This window comes from Rhamphochromis sp. 'chilingali', assembly GCF_963969265.1.
Source record: "Rhamphochromis sp. 'chilingali' genome assembly, chromosome: 12".
NCBI classification, from domain to species: domain Eukaryota; kingdom Metazoa; phylum Chordata; class Actinopteri; order Cichliformes; family Cichlidae; genus Rhamphochromis; species Rhamphochromis sp. 'chilingali'.
Window position 1 is genome coordinate 12712232 of NC_137939.1, and position 15532 is coordinate 12727763.

A 15532-nucleotide genomic window follows, 5' to 3' on the forward strand; every position below is an offset into this window, starting at 1 on the left:
ACTCATGAGTTTTCTCTGTTTTCAAAAAGGCCTTATAATCCATAGTCTAGTGCCTTTCTCAGTTTTCACCTGTGGTCCTCTGTTTGTGTTTAATTACATATTTATAAAAAATCTGCTTATAACATATTCAGTATATAAGGACTTACGATATCCCCTCTATCAGGTGAACTGTAAGATCCTGGCTGTACTGACTCAGTATACCTCTACTTCCACCTACTTCTGGATGCTGTGTGAAGGCATCTACCTCCACACACTCATCATAGTGGCCGTCTTTGTTGGGGAACAGCAGCTCTTCTGGTACTACATCCTGGGGTGGGGTGAGTCAGGAGGATCACACACATTTGTGCCTTTTCCAATTCTTCTTGGAGTTCCTTAGTCTAGTTATGTAGGAATTTGCATCATGTTAGCAGCAAATTTGCAGACCTGGCTCTGGCCACAAAGGGCCAGGTAGGTTGGGATAGCTTTTTTCCCCCTTAATATTATTGTTAAGGGGATTATTATTATTATTTCCTCTTAGTTATTTACTCTGGTTATCTTTGTCCACTATTAAAATTTGCTTGATGATCTGAAACATGATATGCATGACAAATATATATATATATAAAAAGAACAAAACAAAACTAAGAAATCAGGAAGAGGGTAAATACTTTTTCACGGCACTGTATCCAAACACGTGAGCATGTATTATACATACATATACATCCTCATTCACTAATACACTAAGATGTACTGCTGCGGCTGCAGCAGCCTCTGCAGAGATCCTGGGTGTCAGACTAGTATTCATTTCTGATTTTCTCTCTCTCTGTCCAAAGGTTTTCCCATCGTTCCTGCTGTCACATACGCTGTGGCTCGTGGGCTTTTCCACAACGACCCGTAAGATGCAGCACATTTACTGTTTTGCCATTGTCATCTCTGTAAATCAGAAGCTCAGACTAAGATGAGAAATGTAGTAAGACGTGTAGAGATATCCGTACTGGAAGTAGAGCAAAGCACAAGAGAGTTTTTCATCTTTTCTATAGTCTCTAAAATATGAAGTGGATTCTTGTATAGAAATATTTGACTGAAAAATGTTCAACAAACTAAGGTCAGTATATAATGGATATAAGCTAATGACTGATAAAGCCTGACTCACTGAGAGTAATTTGATTCACTGTAATCCACTTGTACAAGCTGCAATGTGACCCATTCCCATAAGCCACAATCTTTACAGCCTGCGAAAACACTGATAAAGATTGTGGCTTACAGGGATAGTTTATATAGCGACTATGTCTACAGCAGCTTCGTAAAAGATGTTTTGCCATCATCATTATTATAAGCAGATGAACACCTTTGACATTAGTTGAGTAAAATATATTGTGGTATTATATTTTTAATTTGTCAGTTATAGTTTTTGGATAATTTGATAGCTCCACCCCTTCCACACCTTTATTTTACTTGCTACGTGCTTTTTTAATGTAGAATATTAAGTTCACCTGATACAGTCACATGGTTTATATTGCTGGATTCATCACAGTCAGACCTTCTCCCCCCAAAAATGATTGGTGTTTACTGATCTTTATATTTTTATATATGTAGCACTCTATTCAATCAGTCCATCATGATATTTATATTCTTTTTTTCAGATACGTAGAAGAACCCTCTGCCCACATCTGTCACATCTACTTTGGTTTGAATCAGAGCTTCCATTATGAAATTTCTCCCATCTGAACTTTGTTCAGAAGTTTTTAAAATTTGGGGAGTTTTTTTTTTTTTTAGAATATCTGTCAATTTAACTTCTTTTTCAGTAAAATATTTTTATACAATAAAACATAAGAGACTATATAAGAATATTTAAAAAAAACACTGTGATCCTTTGTTCGGCCTCCGGTATGGACTCAAAGAATAAAGTGCTTTTGCAGGTCTTTACTCTAGCCTCATAGTACAGTCTTTTGTTAAGAAGAATTATAAAATATAGAATTATCTCATCAAATTGCAGTGTTCATTGAGTGTGGCACAAACGATGAACAATGATTTCCTCTTTGTGTTTGTTTCAGGTGCTGGATTAGCACACACACTCAGCTGCTCTACATCATACACGCCCCCATTCATGTTGCACTCATTGTGAGTTGATAACAGTGCATTTTAAATATCTTTTACCCAAATTTTAAATATTGAGTGACAGTTCATTACACTGCTGCACACTCTGATACATGAAATAGACAATATACCAGATACACATTCATTTATTAACAGAGAGATCAAATACGCTGTGTCAGCCTTTAAGTGCCATGATAAATATTGCCAGCATAATTACAGTAAAATGATAAAATGCTAATAAAATCATAGCTTTGGCACTAGTTTCAGAACCTGGATGTCATTTTTCAAAACGCTAAAAACAAAATTCTCATTCAAAACACTGCATTTGCGTTCATATGTTTTTAAGGAAAACTGGTACAGTTTCACTGTTTAGTTGTTTAGAAAATCATTGAATATTAGAGTACATGCAGTACACATATGTCGTTGCTGTAAAAGAACCAGTAGAGAGAATACAACAGATGCAGTGGAGTCAATGAACAAATGTTAAATTTACTAATGAAATCCACTGTAAGACGAGGAGAGCCTCTGCTATGCACCTCCTAGATGAGTTGCTCTAGGCATGTTCCACTCAACAGGAGGCCTCTGGGGCAGACCCAGGACATGCTGGAGAGATTACATCTCTCGTTTGGCTTGGGAAAAAACTTAGTCTCCAATTAGTCTGCTGCCCCCACAACTGGGACCCAGATAAGTGAAGAAAAATAGCCGACTAGATAGATAAAATACACTGTAAATAACAGCGTGGTTCCCTTTAAATGAAAGCAATTTGCTAAAAATAATATACATATTGGAACATATTGGAAAGAACCTTTGGCGAGTCCAGGCCCGACACTTGTCTGCTGTTATGTTGCATGTCTGGAGGATGATCACTTGTTGATGCAGATGCCTGTCACATATTTTCTACTTCCATGTGGGGAAAAATCCTCAGTCACACAGAGGAAAGGAGAGTGCATGGGCAAGTCTATGATGGTGAGCTGTGGATGATCCTGAAACCATGGCTCCAGCTGAAAGCATCATGCAAATTAACATTGTCCCACACAGTATCACAGAATTCCCCAGCAGTCCCAAAGACCAGATTTAGCTCATAAAGAATGCTACAAGGAGCTCTGCATTGTATGAGCCAACACAAGATCTGCATCCCACCACACCATCTTCTAATATAGCAGCAGACATGTGATGTTGGCCTCACGTTGTCAAGATGCTGTGATGGTGTTCCACTGGCCAGTGAAATTCTGACCTCGCTCTTTGTCTTGGCTTGTTGGAAGCCTGCCTGAGCCACAAAAATGAACTTAAGAGTGTTTTTACTTGCATCCAGAGCCATAAACTGAACATACTTAATGGTCTGTTGCTTCTCTATGTCTGCATTTCTCTCGAAAAGCACATAGTAGAGCTGTTTTAGGGAAATTGGGTACCTTTTCAGCATATGTGCAGTGGTTGGGATACTTACAGATTCCACATTGTTGAAGTTGTCTTCTGATGCAGAAGAAGCCAATCACGGCCAACTATTGTTCATCAGTTAAGAGTGTGTCTCTGCCTGGTTTAGTGTCAATTCCACTGGAATAATTACAAGAGAAAAAGTATTACTGTAGAGCAGATTTGGCCTGAAAACATGTTACACATTAGCACGTAGTACCCAACATGACATCCAGGTTCTGAAACGAGTGCCAAAATGATTGTATTAAACTGTAAAAGGCACACAATGTAGACAGTAAGTAGTCATGTATTAAACTTCAGTCTCCTTAATTACTGGGACTCCAGTGCCACCATCAGGCCACTTGTTGTATTTTCCGTATAAAAGATTTTTTTAAAGCCTCATAATAAACATTATGTCTCATTCTTTTCATCCATATTTGTTTTAACCACATATATTTTTCTCTATCCCCCTCCATCCATCTATCCAGGTGAACTTTTTCTTTCTCCTGAATATCGTCCGGGTTCTGATAACCAAACTGAAAGAGACACACTGTGCTGAGTCCACGACCTACATGAAAGCAGTTAGAGCCACGCTCATCCTCATCCCTCTGCTGGGAATCCAGTATATCCTCATACCTTGGGCGCCGGATGGACGCATTAGCCACGCTGTCTATGAGTTCTTTCTTAACATCTTCACTCACTTCCAGGTACACTCAAAACAATGGCACACTTGAGATACATTAAACTCTGTGATCAAACCAAAAGAGTGCTTTCGATAATTTGCAACATGCAGTGACAAAGAGCACTTTTTGCTCCTAAAACTGCATAAATAAGCACTGTGTATTAATATTAACCCATTCCAAATTTACCATGTATAGTGCTCTCACTAAGAAATGTTTTTTTACTGCTATTGAATCTGTCTGGCTGTTACTTTTCAGGGACTCCTGGTGGCATCTATTTTCTGTTTCTGCAATGCTGAGGTATGTCTAAGAAATTTTCAAAGTGCTAAACTGACTAAGACTTCAGTCATGACACAAATAATGTAGATTTTTTTTTACTCATTCGATATAAATTCTGTCCGAATTTCCAAAATGTTGACTTAGAATTGGCAAAAGAGCATAGATAAGATGACATTTATTCACTGTTGATGTGCAGGCTCAAACAGCAGTGCGGAGGAAGTGGTTTCAGTGTAAATCTGCCTGGGGCAAAACCGGCTGGGGTGAAACACCTCTCACCAACAACCACTTTAACTACCACACCAACTCTTCCATCACCGAAACCAGCCGCATCACCATGAACGTAGAGCCGTCTGCCAATGCACCTTCGGAAAAAAAGGACTCGATCTCCGTGGTGCCGCAAAACGCCAGCAGGAAGAAGAGCAATGCATGCACCAACGGGGAGATAAGCAACATTCTGGAGACCACTCAAATCTGATTGGATAAAACACAGAGGTGACGGTTTTAGTGCCATATACACACACACACACAACACACACACTGAAAAAAACAGGGACTGACGGAGAGTTTTCACAATAAATGTTAGGTTTTGTATGTATGTACATAATGTCTGGAGAGCGATTTAAAAGCATGTAATGTGTAGCTCACACAGGCACATTTCTACGCTTACGTTTTTGGACTTTTAGGAACTGATGAAAAAAACAAGCGTTCATCATCGTCGTTCATCATATCCAGTAATATCCAGTAATCGTATTGTAACGTTTTGTTATGTTGCTGCAGTCAAGTCAAGTTTCAGTTGTTGTTTGTTTTTTGTAGTTTTCATCAGAATAGAGAAAGATGACAATCCTGACACTGTATCTTAGATGCAGTTAGGAAAATAGATTTTTGGACAATGACACATCTCTACACCACCAAACACGATCTACAGCAAATCAAACAATCAATATGCGATTAATAAAAGTATTGCATTAGCTGTTTAGGAATTCTAGCCATTTTATTACATTGTCCCCTATTTTCTTTGAGTAATTGGATAAACCAATTACTTTAAATTTTAATTTTAATTGAACAGTTTTTAAAGATTTGGATGAAAATCCTTTTGGAGTCTAAAAACTATGGATATCATCAATGGTGCATTTCCTTTGAGATGCTCTGCCAGGTCTTAACCGCAGCCACATTCAGTTGCTGCTTGTTTCCCTGCCGCTAGTTTTGTATTTAGTAACTGAAAAGCATGCTTTATTAGACTGAGATGAGGTGACTAGCTTGATTGTAGACTTTAAAATTATACAGCTACCTCCCTGAGAGCGTTCTTGGGTTAGCTAAATTCAAAGGGTCTTGCTAAACAAGGAAAGAATTTGCAATCATCTTCTTTAAGTTGCCTTTTGTGGGCTTCCAGATCTTTTAGAGCTGTTAATGGTCAGCACTACATTTTCTACTAAATGTAGTAGATTGTTGATTTGGCCACTTGAAAAGCTTTTGCTATCTGTCTGATAGGTTTATTTTTTGGGAATGATTTCCTCTTTCACTTTCATGGACACCTTGCGGGACCTCATATTGAGAGTTCCAGCAACTGCAATCAATCCAGATATTTTATCTGAAGCCTTATTTAAACCTCTGATAACTGTGTATTAAAACATTGCTCTTTTCTAAACAGTTAATGCATATTTTCAGGTGAGTGTTTGTGTCATTAGTTGCCCCATAGAGCTGCCGAATGCTTAACTGTATATCAGAGTGACCAAGTGAATGTCGTAGCCCAGAGATGTGATTTTTTTTTTTTACAAACTTTTATTTAAGAAAGATAAAAACACCTCATGTTGTCTTGAAAGCCAGCATCCTCATTTAAGTTGTTTCACATATTAAATTTCACATCACAGTGAATCCTATAATAGAGCTGGAATTTATTACCAGAGGGAGTGCTGTGCCCAGACAGTTTGGAAAATACACTGTTATAGAACTAATCTGCCCTATACAAAATGCAAAAAAGGCAAAATGCTGTAATATTTAGTTTGAGTTGGCTTTTACTGTAACAATGAAAAAAAAAAGATGTTAATTTTTTTTTTCAAAACCAAATGATACAGAAAGGCAGCTAACTAGACATGTAAATCTAAAAATTATATCCAAAGTTTAAGCTAGCTGGCCCAATAGCTGCAGCTGGATAATCTGAAACTTAAACCCTACGTATTCTTTAGCATTTTGTCGAAAAATACCAATTTTGGTAAATTGAAGTGGCGTTATGGTACTTCATCACCTAAGTAAATGACACAAGCAAACCCACTGAGGTGAAAAGCTGAACCAAGTTAAAATTTAGCAAAATGTGAAGCTAGCAACTGCTATGCTAGCTGTTTCTTACACAATGTAATTCAGTTAGTTCAGTTCAAGAGAATGTAAGGTAAAGACTAAACAATATTGTGTGTTGTTGTGGTTTAACTAGACTTGTCGTGACTAGTTATAGTTTGGAGTTTTATCCCTTAACTTCAATCTGTAACTGAGCAGCCAGAATGTTGGGGGTTTTTGGACAGTCAGCAAAAGAGCTAAAATACAGAAGTGGTATTTTATTTTTCAAAACTTTATTTACATATTATCCAAACTATATTTACATATGCAAAAAAATATTTCTTTTGCTCGTCTTTTCTCATTGTCTCTTACTGAGCTCCGGTTTCAGTTTCTCTACAATGAGATTAGAACTAGAACGGCTCAACTAGGTTGGCTCAAAACTCTGAGGCTGAGGTTTAAGTACAGGAAAGGCTCAGAGAAGTTCCATAAATAGTGTGTGCACTAGACCCTGACCAATTTATCGGCAGACCAATACTATCAGCCAATCTCAGCCAATCTGTTGGTACTGAAGACATTAAATATAGTTGATAATTCAAATTTGTAAAAGAAAACAAGATGGAGAGCTACCCTTCAACTATGTCATGAATGTTGATGATGAATATTTTGTCCACCAGGGGGCACTCTGCAACTCCCCTGTTGGTAACACACCTGTTTGGAATGAAGCAAACACAACAACCAGCTGGGTAGAGCATATAAAAGTAAATAAATAGCTACACACAACAAAAATATAAGGAAAATCTATTCATGTTTCATGTGTTTAAAGGGGGGGGAAAGGAATGTTGAACTTTAAACCACCAATTGTTGGTATCAGACGATTTGTTTCTTCACAAATTCCCCACTACTTTCTCGTGAACAATGTATGAAAAAAAAGCACTTATTTAATGTCTGCCATTAATGTTTCTTTTATAATTATATTACTTTTATTGTAATGGAACAGGTTATACTGATCTGATGTAAAGCTTTAATACCCTGAGGTTTCAGATGAAACGAAGATGAGCTTTTGTCTAACTTCTGTAGACAGGAGAAGAGTTTGTGCGTAACAGATGTGTGTGCCTTTTTTGTTATAGTTTTTCCATAGTGTTGCTGTTTTATTATTTCAAAGAGTGCTTATTATTGTTACACAATGCTTTCCCCCTCCCTTTGCACAGTTATGCATTTACAGTGACTTTACAGAAATACAATTTAATAGTAGTGCACTGTATGTATCCTGGCTACAGTCCACTAGAAAACTGAACAAGTCTTATTGTTAAAGGTGAGCTGTTAGCAAATGTATTTAGCTGTTATTACAGCATGCATACACACACATCATAATAGAAAAACAAAGGCTCCAGTGTGAATATAGTGAGGTAACAGGAAATTAACTAAGCATGAGAAAGAGCTATTTCACTTAATCCCACCCACTTGGGAAGTGCCTGCTCAGCAGAGAAACAACTGTCATGGATGCATTTGCAAAGCAATTTGAGAAACATTCCAATAAAGTGCCAAAACAAATTTTCACTTCAAACATATTACTCTAAGGAGCTTGGAAAGAAAAGCGACTCAAGGATGGTCGTTCACAGTGGACATAGATAGCGTCTTTCACTCCTCTTTCAAGCCATCTGTCTTCAAGAACCCTAAAGAACAGTCGTGTTTCTTTCACAGCTGCTTAGATCGCCATGACGTGGATGACTGAGAACCTACACAGACAAACATAATACTGTATTTATATTTTTAACACTGCCATTTATGTGTGGAAATAAATTTGTGTGACTATAATCCAGCTGTGTCTGTTACTATTCTATACTTTGGGTTATTTTGGGAATATTTGTAATTTACACAAGTGTTTCTGCTGTTATTTTACATACTTATGCTCAACTATTTTCCCATTAAACTATTTTAACTTTTGCTAGTTACTTTATTATTTGGCGTATATTTAATATGGCAATCTGTGTGCTACTTTATTTCTTTTTTGGTTTGTTTATTATTTATTTTATTTAATATATCTTATTTAGTGTAAACCAACACTATATAAAGTAATTAAAATAAGTACTATTAACTTTAACAGCTAATTGAGATTATATGTTGGGAAATAAGCGGTTTGCTAGGATGACCAGCATCAAAATGAAACGTTTCCTGATTTATTAATGAATTGTGCAGTAAAATATGTATTAGTAAATTTGTGTACACATTAATATTTCACCTTTAATACACCAATTCATTGTTTGATCATTTCCGAGGACCAAAATAGTCACTGAAATGCTAAAGTTAATTGAATAGTTAATCCAGCAGCTAATAGGGAAAGCAAATTGCAATTTTAAATAGATTTAGGTTTTATTGAGAGTTTAATGTTTAGAGTTTTTTCTGTAAATTCGTTTTTCATTAAAGGCATTTGTTAATGAATTGATAATTCATTTAGAATTATTCATTTAGATTTCCATTCCATTGACCATTGACCTCTGTCAATGGCCCCAGGGTGGCTGTGGCTACAATGTAGCTTGCCATCACCAGTGTGTGAATGTGTGTGTGAATGGGTGGATGACTGGATGTGTAAAGCACTTTGGGGTCCTTAGGGACTAGAAAAGCGCTATATAAATACAGGCCATTTACCATTAGATCATCAAATAACAAATCACTTGGTTGATACGATAGGACAATCTTCCCCAAGTATTTAGGTGTATAATACATTATTTTGTAAAATATCTTAAACATGGGCATACATCTGCTTTAAGGTTATTCGCTGTTTTCTTAGTACATGTCGATTTTCTGAAAGAAAACCGTATTTTATTGTACTGTAGTAGAAAAGGACGAGGTCCCACCGAGATTTGAACTCGGATCGCTGGATTCAAAGTCCAGAGTGCTAACCATTACACCATGGGACCGGATGGTATCGCCAGTGTGGGTCGTCGACTTTTGAAGAAAGTGAAGAGACTCTCTGCTTAAAATTCTAGGTGTATTTGTCTATTTACGTTCAGCTACATTACAACGACACAGCTGAAACGATGACATTAAACTGTAATTTATGTTTATAGCTTTTTAAAGACAGCTAACAGGATATGAGTGACGTTAGCTGCAAAGACATGTTGTAAGTTTTAAGCGAGCTCCTTTAGCTAACTCAAACATGCCAAAGACTGAAAAGGCAGCGTTGATTCTATGCGCTTTTATATGAGTAGTAGTTTACGTGTACTCAGTAGTATAACTAGCTAGCATTACAACACAGTTCTCATATGAAACGCCGCTAACCTTAACCGTTGCTTCCAGGTTCATTCTTACCGCACACGTAAATTACTTTGGATGCTTGAAATGAACTGAATGATAAATGAGAAAGCAGGGTGAGAATAAAGTACATATATACATCTGTTATGTTATGTTATTATCATTAGGTGTTGTTGGTTATTGCTGAGTTGTAGTAACACAATACGCCACGTGGAGGCAGCAGAGGATGTGTTTTTAACCACACTCCACACCGTCGTCTACTTCTCTATGTTTTTGTATCGTTTGCATTTTTATTATATAATTTCACTAAAACCGTGCTCTTTATTGGGCTGTACAGGAAGGAATTCCACGCATATTAAATCACCACCCCCGGATGCTTTGTTGAAAATGCAGGTAATCAGGCAGGCTATAAGTTCTGTCCCTACACTGTTTAAGCTATTGTAATGACATTTTCCCCCTAAATGAGATTGATTATATTTTAATCAAACCTAAAAATAAGTTTCCACGGTCACTGAGCTTATGCACTACAGCCGAATAAGCACGACTGGTTCTGCCCCAGTTGTGCAGACCTAGATAATTACAGAATGCTGTGGATCAGAATCAGAATACTTTATTGATCCCTGGGGGAAATTATTTTTTGTTACAGTGCTCCATTTTAAACCAACATTAAGACAAGACAGACAATACGCTAACTAAGAATAGTACAATATATACATATATATACATACATACATACATACATAAGTCACTTATAAATAAATATTTGGAAAAGAAACATGTGTAGTTGTAGCAGCAAACAGTGTGTTAAGTGGATGCGTTGTACAGGGAGATGGCCACAGGCAGGAATGATTTCCTGTGTCGTTCAGTGGTGCTTTTCGGTAATCTCAGTCTCTCACTGAACGAGCTCCTGTGGCTGACCAACATGTCATGGAGTGGGTGGGAGGTGTTATCCAACATTGTCTTTATCTTGGACAGCATCCGCCTCTCCGACACCACCTTGAGGGAGTCCAGCTCCATCCCCACAACATTGCTGGCCTTACGGATCAGTTTATTAAGTCTGTTGGCATCTGCGACCCTCAGCCTGCTCCCCCAGCATGCAACAGCATAGAGGATCGCACTGGCCACAACAGACTCATAGAAAATCCTCAGCATTTTCTGGCAGATGTTGAAGGACCTCAGTCGCCTCAAAAAATAGAGACGACTCTGGCCCTTCCTGTAAAGTGCTGTGGTGTTTTTAGCCCAGTCCAGTTTATTGTCAATGTGTACTCCAAGGTATTTATAGTCCTCCACAATGTCAACACTGACCCCCTGGATTGAAACAGGGGTCAAGTGTTTCCTGGTCTTCCTGAAGTCCACGATCAGTTCCTTGGTCTTTGCCACGTTGAGCTGCAGATGATTCTGCTCACACCACGTGACAAAGGAGTCGACCACAGCCCGGTACTCTGTCTCATCATCCCTGCTGATGCATCCAACCACCGCAGAGTCATCAGAAAACTTCTGAAGATGGCAGGTCTCTGTGCAGTGGCTGAAGTCTGTGGTGTAGAGGGTGAAGAGGAAGGGGGAGAGGACAGTCCCCTGTGGTGCCCCTGTGTTGCTAATCACCTTGTCAGACACACACTGTGGGAGACGTACATATTGTGGTCTTCCTGTCAGGTAATCAACAATCCAGGACACCAGAGAAGCATCCACCTGCATCGCTGCTAACTTATCACCCAGGAGGGTCGGCCTGATGGTGTTGAAAGCACTGGAAAAGTCAAAAAACATGACCCTCACAGTGACAGGATGAGCTTCTCTGTATAAGCTCTGCAAGTCCATCCAATACAGCTCCATCCACACATAGTGTAATAGAGAGGTGCTATGGTGATACATTCACTTGATACCCCACAGCTTATCTATACTAACAGCTTAAAGCAGCCATACTCGTTACAATCTCTAGCATGTGAGCGGATGCCTCCCGCTTCACCTTCGGCCCCATTAAAGACTGGTTTTAATGCACGTATGTTTAAGCAAACAGGCCACTTGGTTACACTCACATTCGACCTAAGAAGGATCAGAGGGAAATCAATGTGGTGTTGAACTTTGGATGCAGGAATGTGACTGAAATCAATTTAGTGGAGTGTTTGTTGCAGATCATCCTATACTGTGGTAACCCCTATAGAAGTAGGTCAGCCACACAGAAGGAAATAGATAAGATATCATTTCAATCTTTATTTTGAGAACAGCCCTGATAGTTTTAATTTCACCCAATTATCAAATGCAGGGTCATTATCGATGTGCTATGTTTATCTCTACCCAACTTAAATTTACACACACATTTATTGACATTTTGAAAGTTTCATGATCAAAGATCATTTGAAGCATTCGAGGTGAAAAACTGCTGAGTGCAAGCATGAATAAATCCCATATGCACATCACATGTGAGCAGGCACAGGAGTAGATGAGCCTCTTTTCTTTTCCTTTAATCCCAGCCTGTCAGATTTAGGCTAAATCCTGTTTTAGTGATAGCCTCAGTTCTTGTCCAGGCAAGACAAGATGGTATGCGTGGCCCTTCAGTATGTTCTACACACTATACACTGTTTCATTTTTCTGGAATGCGCTTTTACAATGTTTATAGTTTTAGTATTTTTAAGTCATTTTTTTGCTATAGTATGCATCAGTAAAGTTTATTTTAATCATGTGTGAACTGGGGTAGAATCAGTGTTACCAAGTTAGCACATAAACTATTGATGAGTGGGTCAGTGGACTTATTTTTCACCCAGTTTTCGCATCTATTGACTTAATACTGTTTCATGAGTCAACAGCTTTAAAAAAAACAGCTCTATCAACACAAATCAGTTACAAATCAACCATCTAATCTTTTGAAGCTTTAAAAAAAACCTCTTTCATGTATAACACGTGCAGTGCACTAAAATGTTCAACCTTTATTTAAGAAATTGGAGGCTGAGCTTAAGGCATTATCATTATAAGAACATGTCTGACAGACAAAGCCAGCAAGTTCATGCTTCAAAGAGAAACGAAAAGAGCTGCCGATCATTTTTAAGTCCTTCTTAGCTGTAAAATGATGGCTCCTTCCTAACTGCTGCTGCCCTTCACTATTACAGTGAGGAAAAGAATGAGTGAAGGTAACAGGTTTCAAAAGCATTAAGTGAATCATTTCTTAAGATGAGCATGAAAAGCATTCTGAAAAAAACATTATTTTTAGCTACTAAATTGTAGCTGAATTATACCTGTGTTACAATAAATGTCAAAGCTTTAATTCAGTGTCTAAGCTAAGTGAGCAATGTCACTGCTTAGTTTGTGACCAATCAAAACTGACAGCATAAAGTATTTGCTCCGATCGCCTAAGTCTCTCTTTGCAAACACACTATGGACAGAAAAAGGAGTTCAGGTATTGCAATACTGCAATACATATTTCAAATCTGCAAACAGCGTCTTTAGCTTTCATGTAGCTCTTCGGGCCATAACTGCAGATATCATCGTCTAGCGGGGGTTTGTCTGGTCTGATTTTAAAGGGGTGTGATTTGCAAAAGGTGGATTACTCTTGAGAATATTTGTTATTGATTTAAAGGCTTGGTCTTATTAAGGCTCATCTTTTGTGGCAACATCACAATGGGATAGTATTCCAGTTTTTCACAGGAAAAAGTGTCAATGAAAGGTCTGGCGAAAGACAATGAAGTAAGATCCCGCATTTGCAGTAAATCAGGAGAGGAAAAATACAGTAAAGCACACTGTTTCTTCTGAACTTCAAATTTACAGGCAGGCACCTCAGCTAACCCCCATTACTCTACGCAGGTGTGCTTTGCAGCATCTCTTGAGATTTGTGATCTAGCTCTTTGATGGCTGTGCAGCCTCTCTTGGTATGAATACACTCGCTCCCTCTTTGGCATTTTAACTGAAGCGTGTCCAAATTTCGCCCTTGCAAGCCATCACATATTTAATCTGATATTCTGTGATGTTAGCCAAGCTCGTAAAATGTAAGGTGTGCGGCTCGAGCAATGTGGGTACTGCAGGTGCTGCAGGAAAGAGCAAATGCAGGCAGCGTCCAATGGGTCACACATGAACGACACTTTTTTGGTTATAAAAAAAACTATACCTCAAACATGCACTGTGAAAAATGTGTGAATCTTTTTGTGTAGAGACAGGCATATTTGCAATCCAGATCTCCAAACCCCACAAAAAGCTAAAAGATGTGTTTTTTTGTATTAGCTAATTATAACGTACAGTAAAAATCACAGTGATTTAGTGGTCATTAAAATGTGTTCAGAATTGGCAAATTAACGACCATTCATCTCATGAATCACGACACACTGCTCTCCCTCACATAAACTGCCATTATATATCAAAAGTATTGGTATTGGTGATACTGGCCCTGTATCTGGCATCAGATTGGTGCCAAAATGTGCAGTATCGCACAGCAATATCTTCAACCACGCTAAGGGTACAGCGTCTTGGGATGGGATTACATTGTATCCCTAACAGGATGAATCTAAACAACTTTTAACAACAATTACCAAAATTACGCCTTTCCCCCCCTAATCTCCAGAAAATCTGTTCATCTTGGTTAGTTTTCAAAAGGCAAAGAGTGTAGAGCACTTGTGAACACCGCTATGAGGCAACAAGCCAAAAACATATTTCCTAGCCCTTCAGTGTACTCTGGTGTACTGTAGATATTATTGATGTCTCAGCCTGCTGTGTCACCTCTTGGCTGTACATAGCGTCCTGGCCATGATTGTGACCTTAAATGCTCTGACTGGATGCTGCAACCTGATTTCCATCCAGCAGCAAAGCAAGCAGGCAGGCAGGCAGGCAGGGGTCAGTGTTTATGTAACTCACACAGCTTCAGATAAGCACCTTTGGACTCACGCCCCCCTTCTCAGCTTGCTCTTATAATCTCTCCTGATCTCACTCTAACACGTCTCTCGCTCCCTGCGGTTGAGATGTGGTCTCTTGACAAATTGATTTTCTTTTTTTTCACACAGACTCACAGTTACAGATCACTTTAGTTTTTCTCCCTGCTTTCGCGGTGATGGAAATTGTATATGAACCAATTACAACCTCTTCCTTTGTGTTCACTTCTGCATGGGCAGTGACTGCCACCCCCTTCTATGTCTCCGTAATGTCACTCTGTCCGCAGTGGTAGATGTGCAGGCCTCCTTCAGTGCAGTATTGTCACATGTGATCTAGTCACTTCCTGTCTGTGCTTCCATGCCTGCCTGGCCCTGGTGAGAGTCTCCCTGCCTGATTGCCACAGAGGAGACAGCAGAAACAGAAAGAAAAAGTAAATAAATTTAAAAAACCAATACCATTCTGGTTTATACTGCAGCGATACATAATAAAAAACTGAACATGTCATCCACAGATCAAACCTTCCTTGCTACCATGAGTAGAAATTTTGTGTTTTTTTTATTGTGACTAAACTTCAGTCACAGTAAGCACTTTAGTGAAATCCACACTCTAAATGGCCACTTAAAGCAAAATGAAAATGAAATTGTACTAAACCTTGCTTAAATATGCAACCATAAAGCATGTGCAAGATTGGCAAATTTATAATCACTAGAAAACTATGA

The 15532-nt window shown here is 38.5% G+C and overlaps 1 protein-coding gene across 1 annotated transcript in view; it reads left to right on the plus strand.

Annotated features, from left to right (window-relative positions):
* The window catches only part of calcrl2 (calcitonin receptor-like 2), a 39696-nt gene extending 31287 nt beyond the window's left edge, over window positions 1–8409 (plus strand). The window contains exons 8-13 of the mRNA XM_080897848.1: window positions 164–317; window positions 813–873; window positions 2034–2100; window positions 3975–4193; window positions 4425–4466; window positions 4642–8409. Coding sequence (XP_080753974.1) covers window positions 164–317; window positions 813–873; window positions 2034–2100; window positions 3975–4193; window positions 4425–4466; window positions 4642–4920 — 822 coding nt within the window. The 3' untranslated portion in view covers window positions 4921–8409. The remainder of the gene's footprint in view (window positions 1–163; window positions 318–812; window positions 874–2033; window positions 2101–3974; window positions 4194–4424; window positions 4467–4641) is intronic.
* Window positions 8410–15532: the final 7123 nt, after the last annotated feature.